Genomic DNA, 13,588 nt, shown 5'->3' on the forward strand with positions numbered 1-13,588 from the left:
TACTGCTATCACTGCCAGTTTAAGATATTCAAGTAAGCTGTTCAATTAATCTGCTATATACTGTATGTGGACTAAGTCAAGGAAATTAAATCAGAAATTAATTAGCTTAACTATTTCTTCAAATATTTAAATGAAAGAAAATGCCCCAAAACTGCAAACCCATAAGAATTATGTTACTGCCTGTAGCTACTAAATAATAGCTAAACAAATCCAGACAGAACAGATGTTTTTGGGGTTGTAAACCTTTATATGCAGTGATATCTGAGGCTGTAATGTTAGCTATGCTGCCTGCATTTCCTGGGGGTGCCATAATGACTAAATCAGTGCAGTGCCATGCTTCTCTTCTGCATCTTTAGTGCTATTTGAACTGATGGACACGTTTCATAACCTTTCACTCCACTGATGGCAGCTCTTGAGGGAACTAAAGCTCTCAAGAGAACATGACGGAGTGTGGGTGATGGAAACTTGATGTTTCAGTACAAGCATTAAAGCAGGTTTGCTAAACTGTTTTAGGGATGTCAGTAGTCCAATTGGGTTCATAATTGTGTGTTTTTGCTTGTGATTAGAATTGTAGATTTTGTGAATTTCTATTTTGTTGCTCTGGTGTTTTTTGTAAAATAATGTATTTGTTAAGATGTATTTGCCTGGATAGAACTGGTCTACAAAACAATATAATGCTTTTTTCAATCTATAAATACAAAATTTTGGTTAGAATTGGTTTAAAAATAAGCATGTTACTTGAATTGTACACTGGTTGGTCTTCATGTTTGTGCCAAAGTAAAATAGATAATAGATTAGATAATACTTTATTGTCAGATCCATGATCTGAAATTTGTTTTGCATAAAAACAGTAGCTCCGTTACAACATCATACATTAACAACACAATATATAAGGGCACAAACAAGCCATTATAAAAGGGAAAAAAAAAAAAAAAGAAAAGGGGGTACATTAAATACATAGTTCGCTCGCATCATCTCGCTTCATAAAGATCTTGTATGACTATAGATTAGGCTCCCGGTTCAATTTAAGGATTGACTGGTGCACGAAAGAGTGCTTCAGTCTGACTTTATTAAACCGCGGAACACTGTATCGTCGTCCCGATGGGAGAAGTACATATTCGCTGTTCAGAACATGATTAGCATCAGAAAGAATGTTTTTAGCTAACCGCATTGTGTTGTTATGAGAAGCGGTCTCATACTGACCTTCTAAACGCTGACCCACAATTTTTGAGCAAACTTTGATCAAGCGTTTCAGTCCAGACTTTTCAGATAAGGACAAGCAATTGTACCACACAGCATTACAGTACTGCAGAACACTCAAAATAACAGCAGTATAGAACAGTAGGTGTATCTGCCGAGTAGCTCCAAAAGATCGGAGACGACGAAGAAAATAAATTCTTTGTTTAGTTTTAGAAATAGAAATAGAAATAGAAAATATGAATACTTTTTCTGAATGTTGGATAGTAATATGAGTCTTATTTTGTAGTAGTTATATTAGTGGTGTCAATTGATTAAAAAATTTATTCGGATTAATCACAACAATATTTTGTGGTTAACTGCGATTAATCACACTAAGGCATGGAGCAGCAGAGACAGCGTTTGTTCATAGCAATATATTATCTGGCTAATATGTCAGATTACACTGTGCCTTCTAAGCAGTTTAGCTCAATTAAAAATAATTGTATTTGATAGCTGGGTCAAATCGAGACCAGACCAGATCACTTTTTCACCACAAGCGAACCGCTCCAAAAAGAAATCCGTGTTGTGTTGGGGCTGGGCAGATTACGGTGGAAGTTGGGGTCAAATTTGGTGGTGTAATTAATAAGAAAACTCCAAATTTATCATGTGCATTAACAATAAAATTTTAACATCCCTAATTTATATATATGATGTCAGTATAAGAGATTGAGGATAAAACAGTGTTAATGTATTTTTAAAGCATGTCTGCATGTCTGAATGTTGCTGATCCTTAGGGGTACACCAAATTTACAAATGTACTAAATGTGGGTTTATTCATAGCAATAAAGACACATTAAATTATAATGCAATTAGTACATTTAAATAACATTACAGAATTAGCATTACATTGAAGCAGTTTCCAAGATTCCATAAATGTTAATATTTTTTCCTCCCTACTTCCCTGCAGTTGTTAGATATTAACCCTTCCTTCTCTCCTCTCTCTGAGCACAGGTCATCCTCCCGGATCTGGCCGTATTGAGGATTGCTGTGTATGATGACAATAATAAGCTGATTGGTCAGAGGATCCTGCCACTGGACGGCCTGCAGGCCGGCTACAGACACATCTCTCTGAGGAATGAGGGAAACAAACCCCTGTCTCTCCCTACTGTCTTCTGCAACATCGTCCTCAAGACCTACGTTCCTGACGGATTCGGAGGTGAATGAGTTTACACAAAGCACATGATACATTTCATACAGCTCACTTACAACACAATCACTCCCACGCTGCCTCACACTGTCTCACACTGCCTTACGCTGCCGTGTGACCCTGCTTTTATGAATCTGCTTTTTGGACCTAACCTTATGGTGGTAGGTTGTGTGGGTGTCAGAGCTGACTAAAGCCTAGAAGTGAGTGCACCCACCTACAGCTCTCCGACCCGACCACACACATGCTGTAGACACACACTAAAATACATGCCAAAAAGCAGGAGGCTGTGTGAGGCTAAGTCAGTCGATTTAAATAAGCTCATTTGGGTTAGAGTGGGTAAAATGTTATTGTCATATACAGACTTTAGATAAGGGTTAAGAATTTCTTTGGACTGTGTATTGTCCCAGAAATAATTGCAATAAAAAATACTATTTGCATTTTATTTCATGCTATTTACACTATAAGAGATACTTTTAAATACAGGGTTCGTGCAATCATGAAAAACCTGGAAAAGTCATGAAATTTGAAAATAACAATTTTCAGACCTGGATAAGTTTTGAAAAAATAAAAATACCCAGAACATTTTGGTAAAGTCAATACATACAACGGAGCTCTCAGGATCTACACATATCCTATTATTACTAAAGATTGTGTCAGTCATTGTAGTTTTATTTGATTTTTGTTTTTTGTTGTCCATGTCTGCACTGATGGTTTAAAGATCACGTGGTCATGGAAATTTGCCTTGAGAACATTGAAAAGTCATGGAAATTATGGATGTCAATATTGGAAATGGAAATTGGAAAACAATTCTAAATAAGTAAGACATAAATAAGATAAAGACACATATACTATAAGTAGACATACTAGCCAAGTAAACACAATAGGCAGTTTTCTTTTTGTTTCTTAATTGTCTGTACTGTGTAAGTCTTAAAGACAATTTTCCGGTCAGGGATGTTCATTAAAATTGTTGTTTAGTCCAAGACTTTGCTTAATTTCTGTCTGTGAAACTCTCACTTAACCCTATATTGCATGGTGTTGCCCTCAAGCAACAAACCACTTTTTTGATTACTACACTATCCCTTCATTTTTTTCAATATGTAAAGAAGTGCACTTGAAAGCCTCTTTAAAGCCTATTTTCGCTCTTTTGTTTTCACTTACCTCCTAAAACAGGGATTTTTAATTTGTTGCCTCAGGGCAACAATATGCAGCTAGATCACAGTCATGCTTAAAGCAGTGATTCTTGATGTTTTTCAGTCATATATAAACAGGGATCCACAGGCTTCTGAAAAGTGGGCTGATTTTTTTCTTTAAAAAATAAAAATATAATGCTAAAGAGGGTAATATTCCATACTATTCTCTTTAAAAGTGCGAGAAAAATTCTACTTTTTAACGGCTAGAGATCATCTCTGGCACTGCAGCGTCCCATGTCCCCGGTCCCCCACTGTATTCAGAGCAGTCCTCCACTGATTTTAGAGCTGTCCCCCACTGCATTCAAAGCACATTTCTGCCCTTCAGCCATGCTCCAGATTTGTCCAGATGATGTGTATGTGTGTAGGTATGCTGGTGGCCTCTGCAGACTCCCTCTGACCCTCCAGTGCCCTTCTGTTCTTAAAGCAGCTACTCTGAGATGAGTTTTTGTAACAGAACAAACAGGCTGGATATGGTGAGCTGTGGATGTTATGGCAACTGCTAACTTTCAGAATGAAAGAAAGTGGGATATCCCAATCAGGTTATTTTGATCTGATCTGAACCGAGTATCAGCTGATACAGATCTGATACCTGATCTGATCTCTGGTGTTAGGAATTAATAATTTAGGTGCACACATTAGATAAGATGTGCTGCTGATTATTACTGAACACCAGATTATTTTGACACCAGATGGTGTCAAAACACTGTTCCTACAACCACAGAACAATGTGGTTAAAACACAGACCCCAGAACTGCATTAAGATTTATTTAAGCTTTTTTGTCCGAATTGTATAAAAAAAAATCCCCCAAATATTATTTTATTTATACATTTGTAACCAGTTTCTTTCTACAAAATAGAGAAGATGTAAATAATAACGCCTATAAACATTAATTATATATATTTGTTAGCAAAAAACACAAAATGGAAGTATACATTTATAATTATTTGTATTATTTGATTTATTTGATTGTCATTTTGCATTATTTAGTGGCTTTTACTGTTGTTTTAATTCCTAGTTCACCTTGCCTTCCACTCACACTACCTAAGGCATGATTAGCTATTAAACAATGATAAATGTGCTGTCATAAAAAATATAGCCAATAAAAATATATTTTATTTGGCTACTTATTCTGTGTATCCAACCTTATAGTGGTGTTTTTTAAATTCTGGCATTCAGTCTAATTAATCCAAATAAACTATAAGTAATTTGCTTTTGTTAATATAGTTAAGATAATTAAAATGGTCATCATTTAAGTTTAAAGTTAATTTTAATAATCACATTTATGCTAAAGTTATTGCAAAAGTTTGAATTTATTTATTAATATTTTGTATTATTTTTTTTTTGTACTGTGGGCTTCACTGTGTTGCACACTCAGATATAGATTATGATAACATGTACCAGAGGAGAGATATTAAAATAAACCATTGGAAGACCTTAAAGGTTGTAGGCTACTGTGTGCAGCCGGTACCCAGGTCAGCCTTTGTTCTGTTGGTTATGAGAGCAGAGCTGGCAGTAGGTTGGGTTTCTGGAGGTTCATAATCTCACCTTTCAGAGATTATAATAACCTGCATGAATATGTGGGTTTGATTAGCATGCACTGAATGGTGAGTGAGCTCTCTTTCAGTGCTGTGTGTGGTTAAGGGGCTGTTGAGAGTGGGTGGATGGAGTGTGTAGAACCACAGTCATTGTCTTGCATTCAGCTGGCCCCTTTGTACAGCTGCTCAGTCCGAAGCGCTGATCAGCGTCCAGCACGGTATATTCATGAAGGCTCTGCCTGAGGAGAGGAGTGGACACATCAATAACCATGAACCATTCAGTCTATTCAGGGTTTTTTTCATATTTTGCATTTTGTATTTAGAACCTTCCTTGTTGTTGTTATTATTGTTGTTATTTGTTTTCTGATTTTCAGCGGTTAATTACATTTCTCCTGTAAATTAATGTTTGCAGGATTTTCATTGCTTCTTGTCCTCTACTGGTGCCCATGCTCAATTTCTTGTGTTCTCTGTCTCTATCTGTTTTCTAGCCATCGTGGACGCTCTTTCTGACCCAAAGAAGTTCCTGTCCATAGCTGAGAAGAGAGCAGACCAAATGAGAGCACTTGGTATAGAAACGGTAAGCTCATTTTTACCAAAAGTTTGCCCAAAAGTTTTTATTTGTTGAGGTAGAGCTGCTCTTCATGCAGTGGGGCTAAAAACTGTTCTCAGCAAACATATTCTCTTGTTCTCTTTCTGTAGAGCGACATAGCAGATGTGCCAAACGAAAGCTCCAAGAATGATAAGAAGGGCAAGGTGAATCAGGTAAAGGCTAATGTGACTCCTCAGACCAGCTCAGACATGGGCCAGACCTCTACTGCCACTCAGAACAACAGCAGCGAAACCAAGAAAGGTGAGGAAAATCAGTGCACAGATTATTCTATTGTGGCTGAGGCTAAAATGTCAGCTTGTTAGCATGTTAGCTGTTGGCTAAAGCATCACATTGAGATACTATAAAGTTTTAATAAAGTATTGTGACCTAAGGAAGAGCACAGTAAATTTGCCAGTGTTCAGTCAAACACCTAAACTAACACATTGTGCTAATACACTCTGTGCAAGATACACACTCTATTTTCACACTTTGCTCCTGCATCGCTTAGATAGCAAAGATGCTTACAAATAAATCTATGTTGATTGGCGTTGAGGTGAATTTCTTGTGTATTGCTATCTTGGCCATGAAAAACACCGGTGCGCCACTAACAGATGTTCATTGCTGTCTTGGCAGTGAATGGTCACAATTGCATCCTCAACGCTTGTACACCCCCACTTGTAATGCACACATGAGCACACAGCAGTGCACAAATGCAAACTTATAGTTTATACTTCTGTGTTGAACCTACAACATAGCCACTTACCCTACACCATAGTCTAATGTGCACCTCCCCAGAAATGTAAATATGCATCACATGACACAGACAGCAGCAGCTGTGATTGGTCCAAATGCTATTGATAGTCTACGACTCATTTAATGACCCCAGGGGTGTCGATTTTACACTGGCAAATATACTGCACATTTACTTACTTAATTTTTTTTTTGCAATATGTAAGTATATTTATATTTTTGTTTGTTTTATTTTTTTTTCTGATTTGATACACCCCCATATTTATCACAAGAAACCCTCATAACCCCTTGTTAGATGTCACCTTAAAAATCTTTGCCCTGTAAAACTATATAACTATACAACTATATACTATAACTACTATAACTTAAAATAGTGCTTTATATATAAGGTTTTAATGAATTTATGCAAATCTCATGCATATAAAAAGTCGTACAGTGTGGGTAAAATGCCAAATGATCTTATCTTATTGCTGTTCATCTTCATAGATTCTGCCCTGGTTAACCAGGTGACCATTGAGGACTTAAAACAGATGAAGGTAAATCTTTCTGTTTGTCCTGATTGTTTTGTATGTGATTTTGTGATGCAGTTTTACAAAAACACTATTTTTAATTAACCATAATGCCATAAACCCTGTATTGAAGCAGTTCTAGCTTAAGTCACAGCTCACTAATCCCATAATCTTCTTTCTGTAGTCGTATGTGAAACTGATCAAGAAGCAGCAGAAAGAGCTGAATGCATTGAAGAAAAGACATGCAAAGGTTGGTATTCTTTAAGATGCAGTCTGTGATGAAGTGTTCTCTTGTTTTTTTTTTTTTTTCTTCTTTTTTTATCTCCTCTCTCCATGACGCCTGAATCTTAGTAAGTACATCTTCTCAGCTGATGTTATCAAAGGCCATTTTGCCCATCTTTGATCCTGGACCCAACAGCAGACGCTCATTAGAATTGCTAAGATGACTGGTTCCCTCAGTAAGAAGTTCACCTTCTTTGTGGTGTTAGAACGTTCTTTCTGATAAACAGAAAACTGGGCTTTGTTGTCGACCGAGAAAACAGAGGCAGAATCTCTTGTCTAAATTAGAAGCTGATAGTTTGTGCTGAATGTCTGTTTTTTAGGACCACAATGCCATGCAGAAATCTCATTGCACCCAAGTGGACAAGATGGTGGCTCAACATGACAAAGAGAAATTTACACTGGAGAAGCTTCTGGAGAAAGCAATCAAGAAGAGGGGGTAATTCAAGAAGCTAAATCAACAAACATTTAAGGAAAACATGCATGCGTGTTATCATAAATGCTTATTAATTATTCCTCATGGATTTTCTTCTCTGCAGAGAAAACAACTGTTCAGAGTTAAAGAAGGAGACTGCAATAAAAGTAGAGAACCTCACAACAGACCACAAAGCAAAGGTATCATTCCATAGCACTCACTCACCATGCTGCTGACCAGGGACCAGAATACCAGAAACACTAATGTACAGGCTTAGGGGGCCTAAAGATTCTTCCATATTTTAAACTTGTCATCAAATATCAAATACAAAGTAATTCTCAGTACTGCAACACTTACAAAATGGCTCTCTTGAATTATAAATCTTGTTAAAAGAAACAAGTGGACTTATGCCAACTCTGGCTTCTTGTGCTGGAGATCCTTTCTAGTTCTGTTTAGGTTGAAGGTTAAATGGTAAAATAAAACACTTACTGCACATGAATAGAGTTTACTTGCTCATGTCATTACATAAACCACTTGGTAAGGCACAATAAAGTGCTGTAAAACACACAGACAAATGGGACTTTATTATATATTAATATATATTATATATTAACAATATATTCTATGTAGTCAATATTTTTGGGCAGATCTGTCTTTAGTAGATACACTATATTGCCAAAATTATTCCCTCACCCATTTAACATCATTGAACTTCAGCCACAGTCACTTCCATGGTCACAAGTGCATAAAAGCAAGTAGCTAGGCACACAGAGAAAAATGGATTTCCTCGGTCGAGCAGCTTCATCCCAGCCTTACATCACATAACACAATGCAGTCGAGCAGATACTTTTAGCAATAAAGTGTAGGTGTCCATACTGATACTAAAACAGTAAATAGCTCTGGAAAAAATAAGAGATCACTTTGATTTTTCCAAATTGAAAACCTCTGGAGTATAATCAAGAGGAAGATGGATGATCACAAGCCATCAAACCACCAAACTGAACTGCTTGAATTTTTGCACCAGGGTGGCATAAAGTTTTTCTAAAGCAGTGTGTAAGACTGGTGGAGGAGAACAGGCCAATATTTATTCCACCAAATATTGATTTCTGATTGATTTTCTTCTTTGCATTATTTTAAAGCTCTGCATCTTTTTTTTATTTCAGTCATTTTTCATTTTCTGCAAATACATGCTCTAAATGACAATATTTTTATTTGGAATTTGGGAGAAATGTTGTCTGTAGTTTATAGAATAAAACAACAATGTTCATTTTACTCAAACATAAACCTATAAATAGCAATAGAAGCCTATAAATAGCAATAGCAGAAACGGACTAATGAACAACATATTGTTTATTCACACAAGGACACCAAAAGGACAGCAGCACTACCTGGTAGGAATTGGAAATAATAATTACTAAAAAATAATTTGTTCTTGTTGCAGAGCTGATCTTGGCCAGGCTAGGCTATTTTGTAAGGCTGAGCAACTCAGTGATTTAAATCAGCCAAATAAAAGCAGAGATTATGAGAGGCTTTCTGAGGCAAAATAAGAAGCTTGTAAACAGGCTTGTAAAATCATATCAGACCTCAAACAAATATCATGCAGCACTGGTCTATACATACTTTTATGACTAATGCATGTCCTGTAGCTTCTCAGTAGATTTATAAAGTTTCAGAAATCTCCTTAATAGAGCGACATTCTGCAATAAGTATATCTTCTTGCAGGTGAAGGATATTGTAGCGCAGCACACGAAGGAGTGGTCCGAGATGATTAACTCTCACAGCACAGAAGAGCAGGAGATGAAGGATGCCCATGTGACACAGCAGTGTGAGCATCTCAAGAAACTGCTGTCCAGCGTCCAGGAGCAGCAAACCATGCAGCTGAAACTCGTCCATGAGCGGTGAGTGGCTGAGTATTCTGAAGGCTTAATACAATTTTCCTTCAAATCATTTTCTGTACTTTCATAATCTCCTTACCACCTCTTACAGAAATTATCGTTGCCGTACATTAACACTGCATGAATCCTTTTAACAGTGGGTGGATGCCCACCGAGAAACATATTAAAGCTCTTACTGAAATCTGTTTTAAACCCCTGTGCCTTTGTTAACTGTGCTTCTGCTTCTCTGTAGGCTTAGCTATATTCATAGTAACACTGCCAGCAGCACCATGTATCTTTAGCTGCTGTAGAGCATTTCAAAGGATATAATGACCCTTGATTATATTAGCATCATTTATAAACGAAACACGATCGAGCACTACAAATTATGTGAAGTGAAGCAACTGGAGAGTTGTTAATTGAGTCGTGACATTTATTGTACATAATTTTTAGTAAACACAGAAAGAGCCACTTAACACACGTCTGGGATGAATGATTAGGTTCATATTTAACTCATTTCAACAGACAAAGCAAAGAAATGAAGGCTAACCAGGCCAAGACGTCCATGGAGAACAGCAAGGCCATCAGCCAGGACAAGAGCATCAAAAACAAGGCCGAAAGAGAGAGGTACCGAACATAGACACTTTCCAGACTGTGCTGTTGGGATGATTTTTTATTAATTTCTGTATGCATTTGCATTAACAGACTGTATGTAATCTATTTATTTGTTTTACAGGAGGGTGCGGGAGTTGAACAGCAGTAACACAAAAAAGTTCCTAGAGGAGCGAAAAAGGGTTTGTTTTTTTCTTGTTGGTTTAAATCCTAAAGAACGAACATCACATTCACAAAATATACATATAGTACAAAATATATTTATACAAAGTATAAAAACTTTACCCAATATTTAAGTCTTCAGATTTGCTGTATATTAAAATATGAAATATTACTGACTCCACAGTTGGCTATGAAGCACTCAAAAGAGCTGGAGCAGTTACAGAAATCCCAGCGCGAGCAGTTGGAAAAACTGGAGAAATTCAACGAGCAGGTATGTTCTCACCATGGTCACGTAGATGTTGATTCCAATGAGATCATCTACTGTATATAAACATAAACACTATATGCACAAATGGTTTGGGACCCCTATTAAAACTCTTTTTTTGTCTACATCTTCATAATTCATCTTAAAACTATTAAACATTGTGCCATCATTCCAAAGAATAAAGAAAGAACACATATGCATCTAGCCCACAACTGCACACTCCACTAGGCACAATGCCAACAGGTTCATAAAGTAGCTAATTAACTATGTTAGAAGTGGTGTCAAAAAAGGCAGCTTTACAGGAGAAAGCAATATATAAATAATAAAATGTAAATAAGAACTTCCAGATTCACATCTAGTCAAAGAGTAAATAACAGAAAAGTGGCGGGCAAGTTTTTTTTTATGTGGGATAGTATACCACAAGTAGAAATGAATTGCTCGCATTGTTTCATTTCTTTGGTTTCTGTTTGTCTTCCATTACTCTCATGTTGTACATGTTTTCATGGACCCATCTGTTTACATATGATTTGCTTTTTTTCGCACAGCTTTTGAAATCACATCATGCAAACTCTCAGAGTCAAGGTAGGCTCATTCATTCCCCATTCTGCTACAAAAACCCTTGTGCTTGTCTGTTCTCTCACTCTTCATTTACTTGCACAAATGCATATTTCATTTATTTGTTTCTAGAAATAATTCATTCAGTACCGTTGATTAAGCTCACATTGCATTTCAGTTTTTTTCCACATCGTTGTTTATGTTCAGACACGCATCTAGCATCTCTGAATAATCTATAATTAATATTAGCTAATAATTTGAAGCAGGTATGTTGCAGCAGGGTAAAGGTATGATGCATACGTCCCTGAAGACTGAGAAATCAAGCCACTGTACTGGACACTTGTACTACCATTGATCTTGCTATGTACAGTAAAGTACTTGTAAAGTACAAGTTACTTACTTTAGCAGAGTTGCATACAAGGTATGAAAATTCAACTGCAATAGTTATCTTAGTTATCTTTGTCACAACAGTGTTCTTTGCCAATAAAGCATTGGATGACTAAAGAAGTAAAACAAATGATTTTAAAAATGATAGATACTGTAAAACAAATCTAATTTTCAATTATTAAGTTATTGATATTATTAATTAGAGGAGCACAGTAAGAAGAGCAGAGTTTGGAGAACAGTCAGAAGAGTAAAGTTGAAAGAAGACAGCAAAGCACAGTTAGAATAGCACAATTAAAAGAGCACTGTAAGAAGAACACTGAAGATCACAGATCAAAGAACACTGTTATAAGGGCACAATCAGAAAAGCATAGTCAGGAGAACACAGTCATAGAGCACAGACATAAAAACACACTTAGACAAGCACAGACAAAAAAAAGGCTGCACAGTTATAGAACCAAGTTAGAAGAACGCAAACACATTTAGAAGAGCACAGTTAGAAAAGTACAGATGCAAGAGAGCGAAGTTAGGAAATAACAGCACAGTAATAGAACAACACAGTTAAAAAAATACTGTTAAAAAGTACAGGTACAAAAACACAGTTAAAAGCATGCAGGCTATGTTGCTGAATGTCTCTGTGAACTCCAGACACTGCATAGATTTGCTCAGTTTCTCCAGCAGATTACCTGATTCACATTAAAGAAGGACTGATTGGATGAACATGGAATATAAGGCATACTGTAAATTATGTCCTTCCTAGAGGGAAGGTCTGCCAGTAGCTAAGCTAACAAAAATAATTATAAAAGTATGATTTGTTTATTTATTTGTGTGTTTTCTTTGGAATTAATATGGGCATTTTGAAGGAAAAAATAGCTGGTCAGTCTGTGTTTGAGTGAAAGAGTTCTGTAACATTATGAAACAGGGTCAGTGGACTTCACATTGTCAGCGGTTTGGAGTGTCAGCAGTCCTGTTAAACAGTCATTCAGTACCCTGACTCATACACTATTACTAAGCAAAATACCTACAGAGCAGCAGCTGGCATTTCACAACAGAAAGCTCCTCAGCTTTGCCTGTAATGCAGATTCTTATGCAATATGACACAGTGCTATGAGTCACCTTGTTTTAGCACTAGGGCTATGAAGAGGTGTAACGAGTGCAGCTCCAGATACAGCACAGGCAGTTTCTCCTCCTAGACACAGACAATTCTCATTGTTACACTAATGATCAGGCGTAGTAGATATGTTAATGCAGGGAAACGCATGGCAATTATTACTGCATTTACTTACTTAGCCAGAAAAAATAGAATCTAAATGTGATTCTGGAATCAGCGACTTGTGTTGAACATCTGTCCTTGTAGAAACAAAACTGGAATATACAGTTGTGGTCAAAAGTTTACATACACTTGTAAAAAAACATAATGTTATGGCTGTCTTGAGTTTTCAATAAGTTCTACAACTCTTATTTTTCTGTGATAGAGTGATCGGAACACATACATGTTTGTCACAAAAAACAGTCATAAAATTTGGTTCTTTCATAAATTTATTATGGGTCTGCTGAAAATGTCACCAAATCTGCTGGGTCAAAAATATACATACAGCAACAAAATTTGTCAATTTTGGTGATGTAGCGAGTTGTGTCAATCAAATTAGCTTCATGTCATGGCCTCTTCACTTCTTGTAAGTGATTCTGATTGACTACAGCTGTTGACTTCTCATGAGCCCATTTAAATAGGGCTCATTTGACCCAGTGATTAGACTCAGCTACAAAAGCTACAATGGGAAAGTCAAAGGAACTCAGTGTGGATCTGAAAAAGCGAATTATTGACTTGAACAAGTCAGGGAAGTCACTTGGAGCCATTTCAAAGCAGCTACAGGTCCCAAGAGCAACTGTGCAGACAATTATACGCAAGTATAAAGTGCATGGAACAGTTGTGTCACTGCCACGATCAGGAAGAAAACGCAAGCTATCACATGCTGCCGAGAGGAGATTGGTCAGGATGGTCAAGAGTCAACCAAGAATCACCAAGAAGCAGGTCTGCAAGGATTTGGAAGCTGATGGAACACAGGTGTCAGTCTCCACAGT

At 36.8% G+C, this 13,588-nt stretch overlaps 1 protein-coding gene across 2 annotated transcripts in view; it reads left to right on the forward strand.

The window, feature by feature from the left end:
• The window catches only part of LOC103022380 (1-phosphatidylinositol 4,5-bisphosphate phosphodiesterase beta-4), a 129,313-nt gene that overhangs the window by 111,577 nt on the left and 4,148 nt on the right, over positions 1–13,588 (forward strand). The window contains exons 28-39 of one of the 2 annotated variants that reach the window (XM_007232816.4): positions 2,191–2,395; positions 5,601–5,689; positions 5,812–5,962; positions 6,938–6,987; positions 7,145–7,210; positions 7,563–7,678; positions 7,779–7,854; positions 9,377–9,552; positions 10,054–10,155; positions 10,265–10,322; positions 10,487–10,573; positions 11,113–11,149. In XM_007232816.4, the coding sequence (XP_007232878.3) occupies positions 2,191–2,395; positions 5,601–5,689; positions 5,812–5,962; positions 6,938–6,987; positions 7,145–7,210; positions 7,563–7,678; positions 7,779–7,854; positions 9,377–9,552; positions 10,054–10,155; positions 10,265–10,322; positions 10,487–10,573; positions 11,113–11,149 (1,213 nt within the window). The remainder of the gene's footprint in view (positions 1–2,190; positions 2,396–5,600; positions 5,690–5,811; positions 5,963–6,937; positions 6,988–7,144; positions 7,211–7,562; positions 7,679–7,778; positions 7,855–9,376; positions 9,553–10,053; positions 10,156–10,264; positions 10,323–10,486; positions 10,574–11,112; positions 11,150–13,588) is intronic. The other variant, XM_007232819.4, reaches the window with a different exon arrangement.

The sequence above is a fragment of the Astyanax mexicanus genome, chromosome 1 (assembly GCF_023375975.1).
Source record: "Astyanax mexicanus isolate ESR-SI-001 chromosome 1, AstMex3_surface, whole genome shotgun sequence".
Classification (NCBI taxonomy): Eukaryota; Metazoa; Chordata; class Actinopteri; order Characiformes; family Acestrorhamphidae; genus Astyanax; species Astyanax mexicanus.